We start from the raw sequence: 24,827 nt of genomic DNA, 5'->3' as shown, positions 1-24,827 counted from the left end.
TGCAGAGCCTCTAAATTAAATGTGGCCACCGCCCGCTGAGGGTCACACTCCCAGGGCAGGGCCACGGGATTTACGTCCAGGCCCCTGATGAGGTGGGCTTTGAGAGAAAAGTGTTCCAGCCGCCATAAGCAGGTAGCCTTCCACCCCTGCAGGAAGTGGTCACAGTGTGCATGTGTGTACGTATGTGTGTGTCTGTGTGTGTGTGCGTGTGTGTGTGTACGTGTGTGTGTGTGTGCGCGCGCACATGTACGTGCATTCAGAGAGGGGAGAGAGCGCAGACAGAAGCAGAGAGTTGAGACTCGGAGACGCGGAGGCAGAGGGAAGCCTGGCACGCAGGACCTGAGACAGAGACGGGGGCTTGGTGCAGCCACGGAGCTCGCTGCGGGTCGTGAAGTCCAAAGCGGAATCCAGATCCCTGGACCTTTTATCCTTATATCCTCTGGGGCTGCAGAAAAAGTCCCAATTTGCCCGACTGGAGCCTGGCCTGGAGCCCCCTCCCTTAGCCCTCTTCTGAGCACCCCCTCCCCGAGAAAATAGGGGACACACAGGCAACCAGCACCATTGTGCGGTGTGCTCTGCAGGGCAGCTGAAGCAGCTGTGACTGGCTGCGTGGCCTCCCTCACCGCCACGCTCAGACACACCCCACGCACCCAGAGACGCACGTTCACAAGGGGCGAGACCACCTGCCCTCCGCCCCCAGAGTCCTTGTCCCATCAGGGCCCCCTTAAGCCCTGACCCCTTTGTTTTGCTGATATTTCTTAGCTCTGGGGGCTACGGATAGGGCTGTTTTATGTTTTTAAATGATGAGGTCTGCTCATCAGCTATTCAGGCCACCATGTCCACTTCTGAAAGGACAGTGAGTGAATCCTGTCCACCTGAAGTGGAGCCAGTGACACCCAGGTGTTTGCCCAGCCCTGGCGCTGGGAGCCGCAGAACTGTGGCTCAGGGCCTAGGGTGGGCGAGCAAGAGGCACGGCTTCTAAATGAGCCGTGAAAACTCCCACCGGTAGAGCTTTCCACGGCTCAAGCAGCACAGTCCCATCAACGTTCACAGGACCTGGCAAGACCGCAGGTTCTTTGACGCTCAGAGGGGCCAAGGCCACAGGGGTAGCGAGGGGGGCAGATGGTTCCACCCGGCCCTTCTGATGCCTCTGGCCGAAAAGCCCTGGGTGGGGGTGGCGTAAGTAACTTGCTCGATGTCACGTGGTTGGTTCGTGGCAGAGCAAGTTCTCGACCCTGAGCCACCCAGTTCCCACGGCAACACTTTTCTAGCGGGTTTCCTGACTCTGGAGAGCTCCATGGTTTGCCCCACACACTTCGGGACACCTTGGACACCCTCCAGGCCCAGATGCTGGAACTACCTGCCTGGGTAGTTCACATGCTGGCCTGATAGCTGTGTGACGCGGGGCAAGTTAATTTACCTCTCTGTGCCTCGGTTTCCTTGTCTGTAAAATGAGCATAATAATGGTACCACTTCACACATTATTGTGAATTCGAGGTTAATAATATGGAGCATTTAGAACTGGGCCTGACACGTGGTGAGCACTCTGTAAGTGTCAAGCTTTCTCATCACCACCATCACCTCTGCAGCGATGCAGAAGCCACGGCCGCCTCAGATGCTCCCACACTGCGCACCAGGCTCCCTGCCCTTTCTAATTGCTATTGGGCCTCAGCAGAGAGGAGGAGGGGCCTTCCAGGCACAGCAGCCTGATCCAAGGGCACATCCTTGCTTGTAATGTGCTCTGCATGGGTCACCTGTCATCCGCTGGAGCCTCAGAGGGGACAAGCCTGCAGCCCAGACCCCACCGGCCCATTAGATGAACAAGGTGGGGATTTCTGTCCCCCTCTACAGATGGAGAAACCAAGACCTGGAGAAGTTTTATTTATTTTTTATTATTATATTATTTTGTCAAAAGGAAATAGAAATCCTCTCCTGCAGCTCTGTAAGATCCGAATACTTGCTCATCCGTGCAGCTTCCTGGTGGGACTGCCCGCATCCTTCCTGGCCTGGAAATCGTTGCTGTTTGGTGGCTTCTGTGAAAGGGTGAAGCCCTCCCTTTGTCTGAGCCCCGTTCCTGTCTAAGCCCAGCCCTTTCCCTACCTCCACCCCTGCCCACATCTTTCTTTAAGGCTCCTAGGAGCAGCTGGGATGATTTTTTTATGGGGAGGAAAGGAAATGGGTCTCTCTGACTCCTGCCTGTTCGTCTCCCCAGGCCCTGGCCCCGGATCTTGCCTTTGATTCATTTCCTCTCAGGATCTTCTCAAGCCAGGCAGGACTCTCTGTCACGGTCTCTGCTTTTCCATTGTTTCTCCTCCATAACTTGAGCTCCAGATACCTGTCGTCATCCCTCTTACGGGAGGGGGTCGTGGCCTCCCTAATTCGGGCCGGGGGACTAGAATCAACTGCAGTTGCCTGGGGAAGACCCGTGTCTCTAATATTGACTACCAAGCAAATGTAAGCAGGGCAGTGCACCCTTTGGGGTGGGGCTTGGCTTCTGCTCCGGTGACAGCTCCTGGGCCCTGGGGAGTTGAGGGAGCCTGCCCTGGGGTGGAGGATGCTCTGAGAAGGAGCGGGCAGCCTCACCAGTCTGCTCTCAGCACAGGAAGACTCCTGTCAGGGGAGGGAGGATGCTGGTTACCTCTGTGTGGGGGAGCTTCCGGGATCACCCAGTTTTGAGAGGCCCCCACCCCTGGCACTGCACCTGGGCATCACTCAGGCAGGAGGGAGGCGAGCCAGGGTCAGTGCGGTCCCCTCACTGAACACTGATAGGCTGAGATCCAAGGAAGCTCATTGCAGAGAGGAGAAGACAAAGTGAAATCCATGGGACATTGACAGCATCTGGTGTAGTTCAAGGTGCCGTGAAATCAGCAGCGTCCAACAGGAGCTCTGTCATCTCAGGCAAGCTCCTGAACTTCTCTGGGCCCCATTCCCCATAAAATAGTAGCATCATCTCTGCTCTGTATGACTGTGAGGGTCAATCAAGAGCTTAAAAGCAGGAGGGCTTTGGGAGCTGTAAAGCAGAGTATCGATGGGAAGGGTTGCATTGTGATTAATGTAAAGCAGGAGGGAATTTGGTTAGATGCCAAGAAGAACTTCCCTACTTAAGGAGACATCAGAATGCAGTTGTGGGGTTTGTCCTCCTTCCTTACGGTCTTTAAGAATAAGGTCAGACCCATTAGGCTGTCTGTAATAGTCTCGAGGTTGGCAGAGGCGTTAGCCAGATGACTTTGGATGTCTTTTCTGTCTTTCCTGACACTATAGCCAGTTAGTTCAATCAGGCAGAAAGTGACCAGAGGCCACATCTGTGTGTGTGTGTGTGTGTGTGCGAGCGCACGTACCTGTGTAAGTGTCAGTACCTATGTGTGTATGTGTCTGTGTGTCTGTATGTGTCTGTGTGTTGTACTTTTGTCTATGCGTGTCTGTGTGTCTGCAAGGCTGTGTCTATGTCGTTGCCTATGTGCCCATGTCTTATGTGTAGAGCAAGTTGCTGAAGCCAGAAAACCTCAAGGTGACTCATCTTTATTACTAAGTAGTTGGACGAATTTCCTCTTGCCGTCCTATCCGTCTCGGGAGGATGTGGACAAAACACCAGGGTGAAAAAGGGTTTCGAATCTGATTTCTATTTATTTGTTGTTGTTTTGTTATACAACGTTGTAAATTTGGACTAAGAGCTAGATTAAGAACACCAGCTCTAGAGTGTTCCACTGAGGCCGGAATACAGGCTTCCCTGCTTCCCTGTGATTTTGGTGTCTGACCTCTGCTCTCGAGGCCTCAGTTTCCACACCTGTAAAATGGGGGCAACAGTGCCTCCCTCACAGGGTCATTGTAAAGGTTAAGTGAATGAGAGCCCGTAAAGCCCTTAGCACAGTGCCTGGCCTGTATAAAGGGCTTCATATATGCCCGCTCTTACGGGTATTAGCTCTCAGCAGTGTTTCCGGCCTGCCTCCTGGTAGGTGTCGCTGAAAGAGCACTGGCTGTGGAGCCACCCCGCCTTGGGTTCAAGTTTGCCACGCAGCAGCTGTGTGGCCTTGGGCGAGTCAGTTCACCTCTCTGGTCCTGGTTCTCAACTATAAATTGGGAATAATAATATCCCTGCCCCATAGGATCACAGTGAGGCTAAACGGAGAGAATGTGAGACTTTAGCACAGTGTCCGCTGCACGGTAGGCACTTAAGAAAAAAAGCCCACCTGCAGCAGAGGGATCCCCCCGGCCCCCTCCCCTCCCATCACCCCCGCAGTGGAGTTCTGTGTCTCACCCACTGCCCGGGTTCCTGTTTTATCCTGGCAGACACTAAGTACAGCCGCAGAAGCCTGGAGCCGTAGGCACCCTTCTCTACGGGGTTGTTGCAGTGGTGGGGGGCGGGGCTGCTCTGGCAGGAGCTGCCAGGGCCCCCTCCCCCCTTCCTCTTAGCCCAGCTCAGACCTGTGCCCTTTCCCGCCCAGTTCCCAGGGCCCCTTAATACCCATGAAGCCATTAAATATTTAAATCCAGACTGTGTGGCAGCCAGGTTGCCCCAGCAACAGCCCTGCATATTTTGGGATGGATTACCAAGTCTTTTAAAGGGTCTCCTGCTGTCCAGCCCAAAGGGGATGAGAAGTGGGAAGGCAGAGCTAGCGGTGGCAGGGGTGGGGCTCCTGCTTCCCACTGAGGCCGGAGGACTCGAGGGTCAGGGAGAGGGCAGGCTTCTCCCCAGTTTTCAAGCGTCTGGACTTGAATCCAGGGCTCGTGCCCGCCGGCTTGTTCTCTTCACTTGCTTCCGCCTTGTGGGAGTGTTGTCTGGGTTGGGGTCTGAACCCCAGTTCTGCCCTCACCAGCTGGGCCACCGTGGGAAACCTACTCCCCTTCTCTGGGCCTGCGTGTACTCCTGGGTAACTTGGGGATAATTCGCCCATCTCAGGTGATGGTGGAACGCTGCTCAGCGCTGCTCCTGGCCCACCTGAAGCAGGAGCAGTTATTATAGTGACAACACTGCACCCAGTACCCCCTATGCCCTGAGGGGCCTCACAGGAAATGGGAGACACAGCCCCGGCCGGCGTCAAAGGCTTTTATCTGGGGGGGTAGGTCTTGCCGCAATGGTACGTTCTGAGGACGCGTCCAGTGTTCCCTGTCCCTGTCCCCTTCAATCCTGGTGTGAGTATGCGGTGTAAGGATGGCCGCTGAATCCACGCTCACCTTTCCCAGGGGCCTGGCCTTGCCTGGGGTGCGTTTTGAGGCCGGCTTCCAGCATGCAGCAGGGAGCACCCAGGCTGGACTGGGACTGTGCCGTCCAGCCCGACTCTCCTCTGTGTCCTTGGGCAAATCCCCACCCCTCCGGATGCCAGTCTCCGTGGCGGCAGGATGAGGGCGACTGAGTCACTTTCTGGGGCAGCCTCCCTTTCCAGCTGGCACAGCTGCATCAGCAAACTGTAAGGATGGCCTGCCCCACCCCCACTTCATCCTGTGCGTGCCCCCTTAGGAAGTGAGCCGGAGGGGATGAGGCCAGTCCTGTAAGTTCCTTCTGATCTCCACGTGGACTCTGCTCTTTAGTTCTCAGAGCACCTCCTTTCCTATATTTTACTCCATCTCAAAGCCCTGGGGGAAGCAGAAGAGACTGCAGCCTCTCGCCCCAGCCGCAGGCTCTCTCCAAAGGCAGGAGGGTTTCCAGAGAATTAAAATCTCCACTCCAGACACTCTAGACACGTGCTGGCTGGTCCCAGCAGCAGGCTGGTGGTGTGGAATCATTGTCCGGTTTTCTCCCCCTGCAGGGAAGGGGGAGAACGGGCGGCTGGGAGGAGGCCCCGAGCCACACGCTAGATGCTGGGTCCCGTCGGAGACTCTGGGCTTCTGCTGCCCAGGGTGACGGGGAGGCCACTGGGCATCTGACCTGCAGACAGCCATTGGCTGGCGACGTGGGTACCCTCCTAGATTTGGGGAGCATGATTTTCAGCCTGCCTGGAGCCCTGGCTTCCCAGAGAGACCTCGGGGCGTTCTCACCTTGAGGTCTTTGAACCTGAGGGCGTAGACCACCCCCGCCGGGGATGGGTCAGAAGGAAAGACGACGGGTGGCCCCTGCGTGAGCTCACAGAATGCAGATCTCAGGGCTGGAATCTGGACGTGCGAGGGCTTCACAAACTCCCCAGGGGTTTCTCAGACCGGCTGGCTCCCTGGCTTCCCCCTCCATTCAGGCGGGCTGGGCCTGCCCTGGGCCCCTGCTATAAACGTTCTGCCCCTCTGCTGGCGGGGGGGCTGGGGGGAAAGGACATCCTCTGTGTGGGGAGGGGTGGCGATTGTTGCGTGACAGACTGGCAGGATGAGCCACAGATGGGGCGGGGCGTTACTGTCAGGGAGGAACTGTGTCTAAGGCCGGAGTTCCCATCCCGGGATCCATGGATCACATGGGACTTGAGGAGCTGGTGAACTTGGGGGAAAAGAGTATATCTTTACTTTCATTAACATTTAACTGAACTTGAGCGTTTCCTCCAACTAGGAACACAGGCAACCAGCCACAGTACTCTTAGCTGTGCTCGTTCTGTTGCCCTCGATAGAAGCAGATATTTTCACATCGCCCGCCAGCTGTTGCAGATGTCTTGAAATTGTGATAGTTATCAAATCTGTCGCTAGATCTTGAATTTAATGTGTTAATAAAGAAGTATTTGTGTATTAGAAGTGTTTTTTTAAGTATTCTGATAACCATATTTTAATATAATTGGTTTAATCCTATGTATTTTATTTTACGTAGGGGTGGGGGGAAAGTGAGAGACCCCTGCTAAGAGCTCAGCTTTGGGGTCAGGCCAGGGGGCCCCTGTAGCCTGGCTGAGTGACCGGAGGCAGGCTGCTCACCGTCTCTGAGCCCGGTTCAACCACAGGTCAGTGGGGAGCAGACCTACCTCCTGAGATTCTTGTGAAGATCTGTATGCCATCAGTTCACGGCCAGGTATACAGCAAGAGCTAACTAGATGCGGGCTCTGGTTAGCATAAAGTTTAACAAGAGCTTCCGGAGGCGCCCCGGAGAATAAGGAGACTCAGCCAGGTGAAGCAGAGGTGTTGCCGGAAGCCATGGCTTGTGCCAGGCTGGGCAGGGAACCCACGGCGGGCAGAGGGCTGCCTGGAGGCTGGGGACACGGTGACACTTCCCAGCACCAGAGGAGCTGCAGAGACAGTCTGCTGACAGATGCCCAGACCCAGGGCACCCAGGGCGCCCAGGGCTGTGGGTTTCCCCCGAAGGCCGAGGGCGCTCACTAAATGCGGGATGAATGAAAGAACATAAAAATGAATGAACTGCTTTCTGATGTAAGTTACCACAAGAATAAAGGTTGCTGAGAGGGAGATTGCTCTTTGCTGATCCGGGGAGGCCGTGGGGTGGACGCTTTCTGGATCCTGTGGAAGCAGCCAGGCTGCCCACCAGCTTTTGGTGGAGGGTGCAGAGCCTTCCCAGAGGCCTTTGCAAATGGGCCATCTCAGTGCAAAGGCAGGAGGGTGGAGCCGTGCACCCGTCCCAGGAGGCGTCGGAGATGAGCGCCTTCCGTGGCTTGAGTCCAGTCGGGGTCCGTGGGGCAGGGGGCAAGGCTTGTGGTAAGGGTCACCCTGGGGACCAGCAGCCCAAAGTCCCCGGGGCCACACCTCTGAAAGAAGGCCAGGGCAGAAGGATGGGAATCCTGCTTTGTCCCAGCAATTTCTCCAGCCTTGGGCCAGGGATTTCGTCTCTCTGAGCCTCAGGTTCCTCATCTGTAAAGCAGGAGTGTCTACCTCCTGGGGTGGTTGGGAGGATTTGATGAAATAACGTGTGTAAAATGCTCTCAGAAGTCGAAATAAATTAAGATCTTAGTCTTAGGGGTCTGTCTTGAGTGGCAAGAAGAGCAGTGGGCTTAAAACGAGGAGCTCCTGGTTCTGGCCCCGCTGTGTGACTTTGGGCTAGACCCTGCCCCTCTCTGGGCCTCAGCATCCCTCAGTGTGAAAAGAGAGCGCTGCAGTCAGCCCTCACTAAGGCTTCCTTCTTTGAAGATGCTCTGATGGCAGAGGAGAGGGCTTGTGGCAGGAACAGGCAGTGCCCACACCTGGTTCAGCTCACAGACTAGAGGCCGTGCTTCTCCAGATGCTGCAGCCCCTCTGCTTCCCGACATTCAAGACTCGGAGTGTGGAGGCCGGGGAAGGCTGTCATGTAGGATCTGCTACATCCACCGCAGGCTCTGCCCCCGGGAGCCTAATGAGATGTTATCCTCCATCAGCTGTGTCCGTGTCCCGTGTCCATGCTATCACCAGGCACGCCAGGATTTCGGGCCAATGGCTTGTTTATGAGACCGTCTGTCTTGGGAGGAGGCCCAGCAGGCACCGCCAGCCAGCAGATAAGCCCCCCTGCCCCTCGGCTTGGACCCCGACGACAGGAATCATCGTTATTCTAACAAGCCTCAGCCCCAAGTCCTGATGAAGGAGCACGTGGGTCTTAGAGTCCGGCACAGCTGGGTCAGTTCCAGCTCTGGGGCCTTTCTAGCCCCTCTCAGCCTTCGTTTCCTCCTCTGTAAAATGGAACGATGGTAATTCATCTAATCTGCAGACCTCTTTGGAGGAATGAGTAAGATCATTTTAGGCAAACGTCCATGACGCAATGCCTTGCATTAACACTGAGGCTCAGTGAATGTGGGTCCCTGTCCTGTCCTCCCCACACACAGGCCCCCCGGCTTCCAGGCTCCCCTGCAGCCCCACCAGGCCGTCAGCATTTGTTTCCCCGCCCCGCCCTGCTCGCCTTTGGTTGATGTGGTTCTCTGAGGCCCGGGTTCTTAATTCTCACTAGACTTGAGTGAGTCCTTGCGGGAGGGAAGCCGCTGGTCTCCGTGCCTTGGACCCAGCCCAGTGCTGGCGCTAGCAGGTGCCTGGCGCGCACAGGAAGGAAGGAGCTGGATGTACAGCTGCTAAAGTGCTTTTTCCTACACCATCTCTTTCAATCCACGCAATGACCCTGGGAGTCAGATCTGGGAATGCCCATCTCACAGATGGAGAAATTGAGGCTCAGGTGGTGAGGAGGCTGGCCCACGTCTTACAGCGTGTTGGGGGTGGAGCCTGCACTGGTTGAGACCCAGGTGAGGCTGCTCCCCTGGGACCCCTCCCACCCCCCCCCCCACCCCCCACCCCCACCCCCACCCCGAGACTCTGCCCTGCCCCACAGCACGCTCACCTGACCGGAGTACATACAAGACCTTTCTCGGCTCCCACCAGCCTAGAATCTACATTTGCTTCCTCCAGTCGGGGTTTCTCCATTGCTCCTGTCCACCTGCCTTATTTTCTCTCTCTCCAGAAAGCATGCCCGGGGGCCTGGGGGCAGTGAAAGTAAAAGGAGTGATTTATGAACTGAGCTGCTCTTCTTAATCAGAGAACCCCTCCTGGGCCTGCTCTGTGCAGATGGGACAGAGCCGCCATCTGGAGCAGTGGGAGAGGCAAGATTAATAAAGCCGTCTGGCCCAGGCAGGGGCCTGCAGAGGAGAACCCGGGGGCGCTGCGTGACCTTGCCCTGTCTCTGCCCCTCTCTAGGCCTCAGGGCTCCCATCTGTCAAGGGATGGCAGGATGGGGTCATCCCCTAGAGACCTCCAGCTGGCGTGGGGGAGGATGCTAGCTGGCTCCCTGGGACACTGCCTGGTTGCCTGGTTGCCTGGTTCAGGGCAAAGCAGCTCTCCGTTGGAAACTTTGGAGATCAAGGCATAGCACTCCCTCTTTCTGGTATCCTCTCTCTTGTGCCACGTCCGTGGACTGGTGTCTTATCAGATGCTCTGGTTTGGAGCCTAGCAGACTTAGGCCTGATTCATGGCCAGGTCTTACTAACCATGTGAATGAACCCAGGCCAGTTAATTATATTCTCTGAGCCTCAGTTTCTTCACCTGTAAAATGGGATAATAATGATACCTACCTCCTAGGTGAAGATTAAATAAGAGAATGCAGGAGAAATGCTTAGCAGAGTCTGGTACATGGTAAATGCTCAATACTACTAGTTACTATTAGGCTCAGTTATCACAAAATTGAAGTAACTAATTTGACTTTGGGACCATTTTAAGGAAATATATCCATCGTGACCAAGCCATATGTCCATGGTCTGCCCCACCCCCACCTCCACTGATGACCAGTGAACGTGCTTTGGGCATCCACCTCCTTTCAATATATGAGGATGCTGATAACAATTCCCCATGGGGAGAGTGCTTTGCGGTTTTGCAAGTGTTTTCACATCATATCACTTCATTTCATGTGCTTCATATCATGAATTCTGACAACCACCTTTGGCTTCAAAACTGAGAATCACAGTTTTCAGAGGAGAACCTAGCATCTCAGGGAGGGTAGTGACTTTCCGAAGGTCTCCAGGGAGCTGGCCAAGGGAGTGCCGTCCCAGGCTGTGCAGAGGCAGCGGTGATGGCTGAGCAGGGCAGGCGACCCCCAGGCTGTCCTTGCCCAGCTTCCCCTTAGTGCAGATCTTCGCGGGGTCAGAAGACAGTTGAGGAAGGGGCATCCCGGTGAAGAGGAGGTGGGGAGACGCCAGAGGTGCATGCGGAGTTCAGCACCTCCTCCCTGCCCCTGGGTGGGCCTCCTGCATCACCCAGGCCTCTCCTCCCAGCCTCAGTGTCCAGAGGAAGGTGGTCTGTGTCACATTCAGGGCAACCACCAGCCTGAGATGCTGGGCAGAGAATGGTGCTGTTGGGGGCACCAGGGCTGGGTTGGGGCAGGGGAGGGGCAGGGGTAAGAGAAAACTATAACCCCCTCCCTGCTTTCCTGAGCCCTGGGGCCAGACATGGGGTGCAGCCCCTGAACTAGATACTGGGGCTCCCCTTCCTAAGGCGGCAGAAACCTGAGCTCTAGGAAGGACCCTGCGTTGGCTTCATCTTGCCCAGGGAGCCATCGCTGGACAGGGTTCCAGCCCAGAGCTCCTTGGGCCTTGCCTAGAGCCCGGGGGCTTTTCCCCTCGGATGGCCACCTGGATCGCAGAGTCCTGCCTGGTAGTGACAGTGCCCTCCTCTCCCCGCACCCCGAGGTCAATTTCAGGGGATCCATCACTGTCCAGATGGGGCTGGGCTTCTGCCCTCTTCCCCACTGCTGGACCCCAACACAGTTTTTCTAACATCTTGCCTGGAGTTTTAGAAAGAGCCTTGAATCTCAGCAGGATGCTCAGCTTTGCCTCTTACATCTCTAAGCCTCAGTTTCCTTCTGTAAAATGGGGCAATAGTCCACCTTGCCAGTCTGTCTTGAGGATGCACCAAAATCACATGGGCGAATGCAGCCCTATCCATGAAAGCGCATTTTGATTCTGACTCCTAGGTGTGGATTCCTGGTCCACCACTAACTAGCTGTGTGATGCTGTACAAGTCACTTCCTTCTTCAGGTCTTGGTTTCCCCGTCGTAAAACGGAGGTAATGGCATGCTATGTACTTCCTAGGGTGGTTTTCGGCATTTAATGATCTCACACATGTAAGCACACAGCCCAAAGCCATACAGCAGATACCGAGGCAGGTGGCCGATGAACTTGTCACATGCGTATGTTCAGACCAAATGGGGTACCAGCTCCCCCGTTTGAGAGCCTCAGAGAGTTCTCAGGAGGAAGGCCCCTTCTCCTGCCTTTCCATCTGCCCATCCCCACCTCTACACTCCCTCAAGACTTACTCCCCTGCATCATCCCCTTCCTGGCGAAACCTCCCCAATTGCCCCCAGTGGAGTTGCCCCCAGCAAAGAGTTTGTCCTTCCTGTGGGTCCCCAGCCCTATTGTCATCCCTTTCCTTGCCTCCTCCAGTCTCTTACCCCCACCACCACCCATGTGTGGGTTGGTGCTTATTTGCATCTCCATTCCCTAACACAGCACCTAGCACATAGTAGGAGATGCAGAGCAGACAGATGGATGGATGGATGGATGGATGGATGGATGGATGGGTGGATGGATGGATGGATAGATGGATGGATGGATGGATTGATGGTGGGTGGATGGATGGATGGTGGATAAATGGATAGATGGATGGATGGTGGATGGATAGATGGATGGATGGATGGATGGATGGATGGTGGGTGGATGGATGGATGGTGGATAAATGGATAGATGGATGGATGGTGGATGGATAGATGGATGGATGGATGGATGGATGGATTGATGGTGGGTGGATGGATGGATGGATAGATGGATAGATGGATGGTGGATGAATGGATAGATGGATGGATGGTGGATGGATAGATGAATGGATGGATGGATGGATGAATGGATGGATGGATGGATGGTGGGTGGATTGATGGATGGAATGATGGAGAGGAATCTTTCACGTACCACCACCACCCCCTCCCAACTGATGAGAATGCGAAGGAATCTGAACAGGCACCCGAGACCCAGAAATTCCCCCTTCCTGCCCATGGGAATGCCCACTGCAGACCAAGCTTCCCCAGGCCTCAGATTTTCCCTGGAAGTGTTTTCTATCACAGTGTTGGAGCAGGACCCGGCTGTGGAATTCCCCACACATGTGACAGAACGGGAGTCTCCATCTGGGCCCGTTTCACTGCTGAAACCACACCCTCATTTGCACTGCTGGGAGCTGGCTCACTAAAGGAACCTTCTGGCAAATCCTTATGCAACGCTAAGAAACCCTTTCCAGCATCAGATTTCTCTCCCCTGGGAGTCAGGGTTTCTGGGGAGGGAGTTGGATTTACAGGGCTCTGCTGGCACTCTCTGCTAGGCATCAGTGCAGATGCCCAGGTGGCATCCAGGTATGCGGGCCACCACACCCTCCCTCTCCTCCCCGTTCCTCAGCCGCACGCAGTAGCGTGTCGGCCGAGATGAAGCCTACGCCAGAAACCACGAGTCTCTTGAAGATGTGGTTCCCCACGCGGCCCCAGCAAGGGCACCAGGAGCTGCCCTCTGGGCAGAAGGCGGGCACGGGCGGGCGGGCCTCCCCAGCTGGAGTGCCGCAGGTGCTGAGAGCTTTTCATTAGTGCTAATGGGCGCAGATCAGCAAGGCACTTGCCCCGAATGTGCGTGTCCGAGGGGCGGGCGGGGGTTTGTAAACAGCGTCTTGAATGTGGCTGCTCCTTATTGGCCCCCTAGAGTAAATGGATATTTTCTCTTACAGGACAAGCTGGGCCAATAAAGGAAATATACAGGAGCCCCTCTGACCTGGAGACTCTGTGCTGCTGACGTTGGAAGAACTGCCCAGGTGACGCGTCAGCAGTCGCTCCTCCGTCCCCCTCCCTGTGCTCCTCTGCGCCGTCCCTGATACCACCCTGTCTCGCCAGCGGATCCGTCTCAGTCTGTCTGTCCCTTCTGTGTCCCTTCTTCTGCCTCTCTTTCCCTGCCTCTCTCCTTCAGTCTTTCTCCATCTTTCCCTCTCTTTCTGACCTTTCCATTTCTCTGATTTGCTGAGTCTCTACTGTGCTGTGCCTGTTTTCTCTTTTTCCACCCTTCATTCATTCAGACGTAGGAATTGAGGACCCACGTGCGCCAGGCACTGCTCTGGACACTAGGAATGTGGTGGTGAACAAAGGAAGTCCACGCCTTTCTTTTTTTTAAATTTATTTATTATTTTTATTTTTGGCTGCATTGGGTTTTCGTTGCTGCGTGCAGGCTTTCTCTAGTTGCGGTGAGCCAGGGCTACTCCGCATTGTGGTGTGCAGGCTTCTCATTGCGGTGGCTTCTCTTGCTGTGGAGCACGGGCTCCAGGCGCATGGGCTCAGTAGTAGTGGCGCACGGGCTTCGTTGCTCTGCAACATGTGGGATTCTCCCGCACCAGGGCTCGAACCCATAACCCCTGCGTTGGCAGGCGGATTCTTAACCACGGTGCCGCCGGGGAGGCCCAGCCCAGCGTTCTCTAAGCGTCCATTCTAATAAGGGGAGGTGCGTGCTGCCAGAATAGAGAAGTAAAATGTGGAGTGTGGACAGCAACCTCTAGGCGCTGGCCTGGGCTTCAAGACAGAGGGCTCCAGGCCCAGATCCTTCACTAACTGGCTGTGTATCTTGGCCACACCCCCTTGCCCTTCCACAGCCTCGGTTTCCCCATTTCCACCGTGGGGGCTTTGGGCCAGATCAGTGCTGCCCCTCCTTTTCTCCATCAAGAACTTCTTTTATTGAAATGCTGGTGACGTAAGTTATGCGAGGGCTGGACTCTAAATCAGGGCTTATACGAACCGTGGTGTCATGTCAAAGTTCCGCTTAAATCCCATTAAAGCCCTTAAACACCTGGCTTTGTTATACATGAAACAGTCAGCTGCATCCGGGGTCACGTTGAATGGTAAAACACCGGTCTGTGAGCCCCAACCCTCGGGGGCCGGGGGTGGGGGGGCGCTTGGCCAGCACAGGAGTCTTGAGACCATGAGGTCCGTGGCAGCAAGTCCACGGCTCCCACCCGGGCTCTCCCCGGGGCAGGTGCCTGCGTGGAAGGGCCGTTGGAGCCACAGCACCTAAGCTGCTTCCCCAGTGCCTGTGGGATTTGAATTCACACGAGGTCAAGTTTGCCTGTGATGCTGACTCCTGCATTTCATCTCTCTGGGCCCCAAGATTTAAAGGATTTTATCTGCCAAACAGCACTTCCTTTACCAAGTCATCATTTAAGACGTACATGTTTGTCCTCAGTTCATGCACTGCCAAGTCATACGAACCTGGTAGCTAGAGCTTCTGAGAAATAGGGTCCCACCCTGGGGTGGTTTAATTGCCCCAAAACCCAAGCCAGCTGGTGGCGACGGGATGATTTCTGAGATGTTATTTGAAACACTGAAAATGGGTTTAGGACATTGCTAGCCTTGGGGAACCTAGTTTGAGAACCACTGACTACACGCCTTCTCTGGGAGCGGAAACCCTCTGTGTCGGAGTCCTCCCTTCTCGGGGTCTGGGAGAGCAGGGCGAGGGGCCTCCTGGGCGCTGGGCAGCAGGGAGGAAGGAAGGGATGGAGCCCCGCGTGTCAGGCCTGGCGTGAGGAGCCCACATGCGTTATTCATCGCTTCATGCTCCGTCCCGTGCTGTCCTGAGCAGGTCAGCACCCCGGGCCCCATTCTGCAGACGCAAAAGCAAAGGCCCAGGGAGGCTGTATGACTTGTGCACTTGTCCCGAGGCTAGAAGGCAGTGGCCCCGGGGCCCCTGTGACCCCGCAGCGCCACCGTCACGCTCCCCTCCAGGACCCCGTCGGCCCCGTGGAATGGGGAAGCCTCCGTGCGCCTGTCACCCCGGGCCCCAGGGAGGCCACGGCATTTCCGTTCAGCAGAGGGCCCCCGCCTCCGTCTCCTTCATAAGTGCCTGTTGAGCACCTTTTCTGAGGGACGGCTAAGCCTTGGGGCCTCATGGTCTCAAATTTCTTCTCCATCCACCTTCCAGAGGTTTCATTCCCCTTAGAGGTGAGTTAGGGAACTGCGTGGTGGTCCGCTTAGCTTCCAAAAGGCTCCGTGGATGGGTGGAGCTAGCACCCAGATCCAGGCAGCGATTGGAGGGGCCACGTGTCTGTCACTCTTGTCTGGGAGGTTGTTCCCTCATGCGGAAGCCCCTGTGGCTGGTGGAGCTGGTAATTGTCTGTCTTTTGATTTCAGCCTGGCCTTGGACGATGACCCAAGAGGCCGTTGCTTCTGGCCACTGGGAAATAAAGTGACATAGGAGGTGTGAAGAGGGGCCTGACTGTGGGAGGAAGATGGGTGAATGGGGCAAGGAAATTAGCATTCACTGCAAATGATGGTTTAAGAGTTGTGGCTCCAGACTGAGACAGACCTGGGTTCAAATCCTGGCTCAGGCACTTCTATGCTGTGTGACCTAGGCAAGTGATTCCACCTCTCTGAGGCTCAGTTCCCTTGCCTGAAAAAGGGAAATGCCGTTACCTACATCCAGGGGCCTTATGGGGATTAAGTGAGCCCGTGCGTGTTCCTTGGCGCCTAGTAGGAACTCGAGGGCAGCGAGCTGCTGCCGCCTGCCGCCATCATCAGCTACCCCGTGCCGAGCTCTGTTCTCAGCATCTCCCGTACATTATGCGGAAGGCATTTTTTTTTTAATACTAATTTTAAAGACAAGGAAACTCAGATGTATGCAGTTCAAGAACTTGCCCCAGGCCACCTGCTAAGCAACTGGGCTGTGATCCTCTGTCAGGCTCCAGAGCCCTCTGTCCACTCTACACTCTGCCCTGGAGCTGGCCGGGCTTCCCTGTCTCCATCCGCCCTCCAGCGCCCATCATCTCTTTTTCTACCTGCCGCACCTTTGAGGTTGTCAGAGGCTCTTCCCAGGAGATATGTCTCCTTTTACTGCCCACGTCTGGGAGCCCAGCACTCTGTAAGCCACCCATTAGACGTGACCTCTAGTGAATGTGGTACCTAATAATACAGGTAGCCCTGTTTATGAGCTGCCATGTTTATTATGCCCTTTAAATGCCAAACAGCCAGAGCCAGCTGAAGCCAGATTCGACCCTGGAGAACAGCTTTGCCTGGGTGGGCAGAGGGGGGCCGCCAGAGCCTCACCTCCTGCAGATTTCTCAGCATCTCACTGGGGCCGCCCCTCCTGCGCTCCAAAAGCCCACCCAAGTCAGAGCCTGATGGCAGGAACTGACAGCCCATCAAACTCCATCTTCATCAGATTTTTTGCAGATGAAGACACTGAGGCCAGAGAGAGGAAGTGACTTGCAGACCCCCAGTCCAACGCTCCTTCCGCCCTGCCGTCTGCCTGAACGGCGGTCTCTGGACCAGGCGGAGCATAGGATCTGGAGTGGGCTGAGGGGCATGCTTACAAGCTCCAGGACGTCGCGCGCCGCCCCCTCCCCGAGCCTCAGTGTCCTCATCTATGAAATGGACACGGTGCTTCCTGCCCCAGGAGATTGTTGAAAGGTTCAGGGCAGTCACTTCACGGAGCTGGCATGTGGCTGGCAAGGAGTCGGTCCTCAGTGGGTGTTCTTTCCTGTCCTCTTCCCGCTTTCCAAGGAGCACCGGCTCTCAGCAGATGTGTGGAGTTGCATCAGCCAGTGCCCACGGGAGAGGACTCAGCATGCAGTGCCTCGGGCGCAGGTCATCGTCCTGGGGTCCTGATCTCACGGGCAAGGACAGCCCAGTGATTCACCTGTGGCTGTAAAGTTAGGTGTGTTCCTAGTGAGAGCCGTCCACGCTGCTCTGAGCCAGGTGCCGTGGGGAGCGCTGACGTAGGACGTCTCGTTTAATCCTCACAGCACACCACCATCTAGGTCCTAAATGCCCATTTTCAGATGAAGAAACTGAGGCTCTAAGAGGTTAAGTCACTTACCGAAGACAAAAAGATAGAGAGGTGTGATGAGCCAGGATTGAAGCCCAGGTGTGTCTGACTTCAAAGCCTATGCTTGGAACCACTGTGTTTAGAGGCAGGGTAGATTCTGCTTCTAATAGAAGTTCAGAGATGAAGGAGAACTGGTGGTTTGGCCCGGGGACATGTTCTGGAGGAAGAGAGCCTGGGCTTGGGGATGATGCAAGAGACAAGGATGACCCATCGTCAGGGATAATGATTTAACAACTGGAGGGCGTGGCACGGACCAAGAGATGCTAGCTAGACAGGCCTGCCACACCCACGAATGCCCGCTGAATCTCAGCCGTCCGCTGGCTGCTGGGAGGATGGGGCCTGCCCATCCTCTCTCCAGGGATGTCCGGAAGAAAATGTGGAAATGTTGAATCTTGTATATTGGATATGACTGTGACTTGTGCACCTTGAAGGCTGACTTGTGATAGCGGATGCTGGCTGCTTCCCCCAGGTATGAGGGAGGGCTTGTCTTCAGGCCCCAGTGCCTGGCATCCAGTTGGTACACAATAAATGTTGGCTGAATAGAATTGTATTCACTGACCCACTACCATGGGCATACTCTTAAGCAGGGACAGGGAATACTCCAGGGGGAGGTGGGGTGCTGTAGGTCTCACGATGGGGGTGGTCAGGGCAGCGGAAGGGTCGGGCCCCAGGAGCAGGGCTCGGAGCCCCAGGTGTGCCTGCACGTCGTTCCCCCGCACCACCTCTCCTCGCTGGGCAGGTCCTTCGGGTCGGAGGGCGTGTGGGGTGGCAGGAAGTTTGTCGGGCTCAGGTTCCGATCCTGCTCCATGACCTTAGCAAGCCCCTCAAGGCTCTGAGCCTTAGTTTCTCATCTACCGAATAGGAGGCTCGTGTCTGCAATCAAGTAAGGTCATGGTGTCCCCGCTCTGAGCACCCGCCACGTGGTGCTAAGCATGTCCCTGCCTTATTTCAGTGAATCCTCCCAACACCGCTGGGGAGGAAGCTTCTATTTTTAATCCCCATTTTCAAGTTGGAGAGAGCAGGACTCAGAGGTGGCGTAATTTGCCCAAGACCACACAGCAAATGAATGGTAGAGAGCCCAGGCTCACAAGTTCTCACTCCCGACTCTGGCTCCACAGGGCAAAGCACCAGCCCTGTGATGAGGGAGTTGTTATCAGCTGCTCTCTTCCCCCATCGGCTACAAGGGCAGGCTGGCCACCAGGACCCTCCACGGGGGAGGAGAGGGAGGAGCGGCAGGGGTTCTTTCTGGACGGGGTCCCCCGGCGGGGAGACTGAGGGGGCCTTGCTGTTTTGTAGGGGGAGCACCATGGAAGGCGACTGTCTGAGCTGCATGAAGTATCTGATGTTTGTGTTCAATTTCTTCATATTTGTAAGTATTCCTGGAACATCCTGGGGTCTCCCCAGGCCTCTGCAGGGAGGGCGGAACGGACTGCTGCTTGGAAAGTCACATGGGGCTGAGTCCCAGGGACAGGAATTGGGGCCAGTGCTAGAAGCGGTTCTACCTGCCCAGCCAGGGGCTCGTGGCAGGGAGGCCCCCCCCGCAGTGCCCACCCAGCTCCTAGAGCCCACTGTCACAGGAGAGAGTCCTTTTTTTTTTTTTTTGCACAGCCCCTGGGATGCTTCAGCTACTCTTTAAAAAAAAAATGGTAGGGGCCTTAGTCCTGGTTACTATGTTGGGGTCTGACCCCTGGTAGGGAGTGGGGGGGGGTGACCAGAGGGCAGCAGGGAACCCCACCCAGCCCCGACCCCCAGAGCAGTTATGGAAATCAGAGCCGGACGGGTGAGCTGATGTTGCCACCGGATGAAATCTGAAACCTCTCTGGGACCAAGAGAGCTGGGTTCAAACCCCACGCTGCATCTCACCAGCTGTGTGATCTGAAACACATTGCACCTCTCTGAACCTCAGTATCTTCATCCCTTAATCACCTACCTCCACAGGTTTTTTTGAAAACGAAACAAGATTAGTTTAGGAAGTGCCCAGAATGCGTCAGCTGTCCGTGAAAGGACAGAGGCCCTGGGGGCTCAGGTGGCCAGCCCAGCACCCGGCAGCACAGCCCCATCTGCTCTGCCCAGACCCCTGGCCTCTCCCAGGAGCAGAGACAGGCTCCTTGCGCGACCCCACCTCAACCTTTGACCTTAGTGCAGCCAAGATCTGGATGAGTGAACATCCACTAACGCCCCCCAGGGCAGGGTCGCTAGGAAAGAGAGGCCCCTTCTGGTCAAGACGGACTCTGTTGGTCTGTCTGTCGCCATCTATTTTTTGCGCATTTCAGCAGCTCTCCTGGATTCCCTCCCCTGCCCCTAATCCTGAAGAGCAGGGAGCCCCACAGACTGGAATTCTAGACCCAACTTCCAAGCTGAGGGACCCTGGGTAGCCTCAGCGTCCCCACACGAAATGGGACCAGGTCACCCTGGGCCACTCAGCTCGTGCCTGAGCCCCTAGAAGCAGAAATCAGCACACGTTTGCTGAACCCCCAAACCTCCAAAACCCATGAGGAGGGACACAGCTATGGGGAGGTTTGCCCGGAGGTTTCTGGGGAGACCAAGGGGAAGGGCATTGCACAGCAGATGGCAAAGCTGTAGGCTCTGTTGTCGGCTGTCCCTGAGTCCCTCAGGCCTCTCTGCCCCGCTCCTCCCCGCCACTGCACCTGGAAATATTGCCTCTTGCCCCAAATCATCCAGCTCTTCCCCCAGCCTATAGACCCCCTCAGCCAAGCCAAAGCTCAGCGCTTTTCTGTTAGTCCTCAGGGCCTCCCACCCCAAGGGGATTTCAGACACTTCCCAGCCTTTAAAATCTGTTGATGCCAAATGGTTTCTCCTGCTGTAGGTCCGTCTCCCATACGGGTCTTGCCCAAGACCAGTGGAACGGATCTTTGTTGAACTCCGCGAAGCACCTTCACATCCATTCTGTCCTTTCTTCCTCAGGGCCATCTTGGGAGGTGGGAAACAGTATCCTCTCGGAACCATGAGAAAGCTAAGGTTCAGAGAGGTTAAGCCACTTGCCCAAGGTCACACAGCTGATAAGTGACACAGCTCTTTCTCTGGACTTAACTGCCTCTCTCCAGAGATAAGTAAGGCATGGAGACGTGGGCCATGGAGATGAAGACATAAACAAGAAGACTTTCTAGGATCAGATAGGAGAGTGGGGAGTCCAACCCAACTGAGAGCTCCTGTTGAGGACAAACCGGATGGCTTTTGTCTGTGTTTTCCCAGCCCCTCACACGATGCGGGCACGGCAGAGCTATTAGAGCACGTCCACGCATCTGGTAAGGGTCCTTGGTGCTGGAGTCTGGGAGGCCTGGGGTTCAGCCCGGGCTCTGCCGTGAACTTGCTGTGTGACCTTCGCTAAGTTCATCGGCCCCCTCTGGGGCTCCGTGCGGAATCAGAGGGTTGGCCTGAATGACCTCCTTACCCAGCAGCTGTACCACTGAAGGAGAACATGAAAGTGGCAGATGAGCTCTGCAGCACACGGTGCGGGGCAGCCCGAGATGGGCCGCGGGTCGGAGGCTGGGTGCGGAGGTGGGTGCCGCACCGCAGGTCCGGGCACGCAGGGAGCTCCCGACCAGAGGGAGGCACTGCCGGGGCGTCGTCTCGGGCAGCCCCTGGAGTTTCTGCCCAGTTCACGGGCGCTCGGCGCCGCCAGCCCGGGCCTCGCGCAGGGCGGCGCTGCGTGTGCGGCGAGGCTAACCTCCTTGTCTGCCTGTTTCCTCTCCCCGCCCGAGCAGCTGGGCGGGGCCTGCCTGCTGGGCGTCGGCATCTGGGTCGTGGTGGAGCCCACCGGCTTCCGGGAGATCGTGGCCGCCAACCCCCTGCTCATCACGGGCGCCTACGTCCTCCTGGCCATGGGGGGCCTGCTGTTTCTGCTCGGCTTCCTGGGCTGCTGTGGGGCCGTCCGGGAGAACAAGTGTCTGCTGCTGTTTGTGAGTAAACCCACCCCACCCCGCCCGTGGGGGCCCCGGGGCGGGCGGGGGGTCCTGGGTCGGCTCCCGAGGGCTCACCCTGCGGTCGGAGCCCAGGAGGCCGGCCTCCAGGAGCGGGAGCGCCGCCACCCCTTTCCGTATGCCTCTGCGCCCGACCCACGCCTGCGGAGGGGGGGGACCTGCGCCCAGCTGGACGGTGGCCTTGGCCTCCAGGTCTAAACAGCCAGGCCTCTCCAAGGCAGGCTCAACGGAGAGCTTTCTACTTGCTTTCTTCTAAGAACTCAAATATATTACTCTGTGGTCAAAGAGCTAACATAGCCGTGGGATAAATCATTCAGCTTTCGCATTGCCACCTCTGTAACAGACATGATATGACCTCTGTAGGTCCTTTATCCGTTACATAAATAGTCTTGACCGGCTCTCACGGGCCACATAGTTCCCCAGGTGCTATAGATGCATCAGAGCCAAGTGTCCCTCCCTGGTTGGGCAGGCTTGTGGGAGGCAGGCGAGTCCACGAGGATGGGCTGGGCAGGCCTGGGTTTGCGTGTGCGCTCTGCTCGGTCCCGTAACGAGTGATGTGACTCTGGGCTAGTTTCTTAACCTCGCTGAGCTTTAGTGTCTGCTTGCTCAGTGAGGGGCCAGCCAGCTCAGCTATAGGTTGGAGCCAAACAAGACAAGCAGTGGATGTCCTGTTTCTCTGGTCTTCTGTATTCACACGGGCTGTGGCCCTTCGGTGATGGGGCTTCCTGGCCTGCGAGGTCCTGTGCCCCCAGGGCTAGGAAAACTGGGTTGAGCGCAGTGCTGCTGGAGGGTACGTTAAAAACAGCCCAGCTTAGAAAAGTGTGCATGTGGATGGCTGCCCCTGGTGGAGAGCTTCTCACGGGTGAGTGGGTGGGTGGGTCGGGAGTTAAGTGATGGGAAGACGTGGGCTGGTCCGTGATGAGGTCTCGCAAGGCATCTGTCCCCTCCTGCCCATGAGCCAGCACCCGTGGCTTTGGGAGGCTGAGATCTGGCGCAAAGGCCTCATCCCCAGCGGACTGTACACTCCCCATTCATGTCACACAGAGAGAGTGAAGTCAGCCGTGATACGTGACACGGGGCGTCCTGGGTCCCTCCGGTCCTGGGCAGCAGGGTAAGCCCTGCAAACTCTCCCTCTGGACAGAAACAGAGAAACCCGTGGGCGCCCCCAGGTGGAGAGCTCTGTGCAGTGTCCGGTGGTGCAGGGAAAAGTCTGGGTTCGGGGAGCTGGCACCTTTGAAAGGAGCTGAGTATGGGTCCCAGGACACACCAGACCTCCCTCCCTCCACCCCCCCACCCGCCCACCCTGCACCTTGGCCTTCAGGGCTCATCCAACACGACAGGAAGCCAGGCTGGGCATCTGGGCCGGGAGCAGGCTGGGGGCCTCGCAAAGCCCTCTCCAGCTAAGTGGCTCCCTCGGAGCCTGCCAGCTGGGCAGGAGGAGGTTTGCTCCAAGTCGAGAGAGAGAGAGAGAGAGAGAGAGAGAGAGAGAGAGAGAGAGAGAGAGAGAGAGAGAGAGAGAGTAGAGTCCTGGCCCACCGAACCTTAGAGCTACCCCTTCCCATCCCTCTCTTCTGCCTCCTTCCTCCCTTCTGTCTCCTTATATCTGTTTCTCCCTTTCTTTTCTTGTTTTTTTTTCTGCCTGTGTCTCCCTGTCTCTCTGTCTCTGCCTTTCTCTTGAACTCTTGGTTTCTGCTCCAGCTGCCTTTCCTTATCCTTCTCCTGGACGCCCCCTTGCCTCTCCCCGCACCCTCTTCCTTTACGTTCCCTGCTTCCCCTCCTCCCTTCCTCTTCCCCCCTCCCCCCCCCCCCAGAGGCCTAATACACATAACCCAGGGGTCACAGCACAGGTCAAAGGCAGGGGAGTCTTGGTCTCCTGCCTCTCAGACCAGGGCTGGTCCAGGGACTCCGAACCTGGAATAGACTCACGTGGTCCAAAACTCACCCCAAATTATGTGCAAAACATTACATCAGGGCCTCTGTGCGTGTGCCTGCACCTGTGTGCTGTGCGTGTGTGTGGTGTGCATGCTTGTGTGTTTCTGGGGCCACCACCGCTTCTGGAAGGTTTTCAGAAAGATTCGTGACCTGCGAAGTAGGAAGAACCACTTTCTCTTCCAACCTGGACTCAGCCGTGTGGTGGTTGCAGCTGAAGAGGGGCCCCAGGTCTCACCCCTCACGGCCACTGGGTCCTTTCAGAAGCCTGGGCTGCCCCCTCACCCTTCGGGGAAGGAGGGAAGACTTGTCTTGAGAGAAGCTAAGAGAGTGACTTCAGTCACCTCTAGAGCTGTGGCTCAAAGGCCTGTGGACAGAGGAGGCCAGGGGAGGGGCTCAGCTGGGCGTCGCCTCCCCCTGCTCTGAGGCTAAACCCCGCGAGGTCCAGGGACACTGAGGCTGGGGCCAGTGATCCGACTGTCATGCAATGATCAACTTTTCTAAAGACACATTTTCTAGATGCCGCTGTTGACCGATTTTACAGCACTTTCACATACCGTGGGACAATTTCAGCCTGTTAGTGACATTTTGGGACATCCCCTTTTTCCTAGTTGCAAACCCACGAATGTTTTTAACCCATTTGTTGAAGGATTCACATATTTTAAATATGTTATAACCAAGGCATGCCAGATTGGAAAAGAGAACAGCAAAACGAGATGAGTGTCATTTAAAAGCGATAAATGAGCTGAATTGTACGCGAAGTATGTAAATCTGGTAAATATTATTAGAAGCGAGAACTAAAAGCCGTTGTGCTGTAAGCAGATGGGTTCGAAAAGTCTGGAAGTGCTCGTGAGTAGGCAAAGTAGCAGCTGTCCCCCCTTTATTAATCTTCTGACCCTCAGCAAAGTGTTGTGAATTTCATGTTCCGCAATTACTGGCAAACGCGTCCTTGGGCGGATGAGATGAGGTCAGGTTAACTCAAGGTGAACGCACCCTGGGAAAGGCCCTGGTTAGGGGAAGCCCCAGGAAGCATCAGCCCTGTGGCCGGGTCCCGGGGGAGCCCCTCCAAATACCCTGTCAAGCAGGAGGGAACTATTTCACGCCGGAGAAGCTGGCCGAAGTGACACTGTTACCGATGTTGGTCCCGCAGCCCTGCACGTTCCTTCAGGTGACTGACACTCACACACGCATGTCACCCCTCCGTCCCCACGCGTGGGGAGGCCTGCTCCAGGTGGGAGCGATGGCCAGGAGCTCTATAGAGCGCCTTCCTCTGGGGAGGCCCGCTCTCCCCATCAGTGCGTTACCAGGCTCGTTCTTTAATTTCATCTCATGAATCTCGTGCTTTCCATCTCATGAATTTCATGTCATGAATCATGAACCTTGGCTCGATGGAACCTCCGTGAGGAGGGGGACCACATCTGCCTCGTGTGTATTTGTTTGCCGGTACCTAGCACGGTCCCTGGCACATTGTAGGTGCTCAGTGAACGGCCCTGGAATGAAGGCGCAGAGAGGCGGTGGTCTTGGAGGTGTGGGTAAAAGCGTGGGCTCTGGAGTCAGAACAGCCTGGTGCTCATCCCTGCTCTGCCACTTCCTGGCTGTGTGATCTGGAGTCAGTTACTTAACCTCTCCAAACTTCAGGTTCTTCATATGTAAAAATGAAGATAATAATACCTCCTTCCCAGCTATAATGTTGTGATCAAGGTTCAGTAAGAAAATGGACATTTTGCTTAACTATCTTCCTGGCACGCATAAGCATTTGATAAATGTG

At 56.0% G+C, this 24,827-nt stretch overlaps 1 protein-coding gene across 7 annotated transcripts in view; it reads left to right on the top strand.

The window, feature by feature from the left end:
• Positions 1-24,827, top strand: part of TSPAN18 (tetraspanin 18) — a 190,843-nt gene that overhangs the window by 150,921 nt on the left and 15,095 nt on the right. For 4 of the 7 annotated variants that reach the window (XM_057750109.1, XM_057750103.1, XM_057750107.1 and 1 more), the window contains 3 exons: positions 13,057-13,140; positions 18,486-18,558; positions 20,915-21,109. In XM_057750109.1, coding sequence (XP_057606092.1) covers positions 18,496-18,558; positions 20,915-21,109 — 258 coding nt within the window. In that variant the 5' untranslated portion in view covers positions 13,057-13,140; positions 18,486-18,495. Of the gene's footprint in view, positions 1-13,056; positions 13,141-15,496; positions 15,564-16,864; positions 17,019-18,485; positions 18,559-20,914; positions 21,110-24,827 lie in introns of all 7 variants that reach the window. The other 3 variants (XM_057750105.1, XM_057750106.1, XM_057750108.1) reach the window with 3 other exon arrangements.

The sequence above is a fragment of the Hippopotamus amphibius genome, chromosome 9 (genome assembly GCF_030028045.1).
Source record: "Hippopotamus amphibius kiboko isolate mHipAmp2 chromosome 9, mHipAmp2.hap2, whole genome shotgun sequence".
Lineage (NCBI taxonomy): Eukaryota > Metazoa > Chordata > Mammalia > Artiodactyla > Hippopotamidae > Hippopotamus > Hippopotamus amphibius.
The sequence above is the reverse complement of the archived record's forward strand: the minus strand, read 5'-3'. Positions and strand labels throughout refer to the sequence as shown.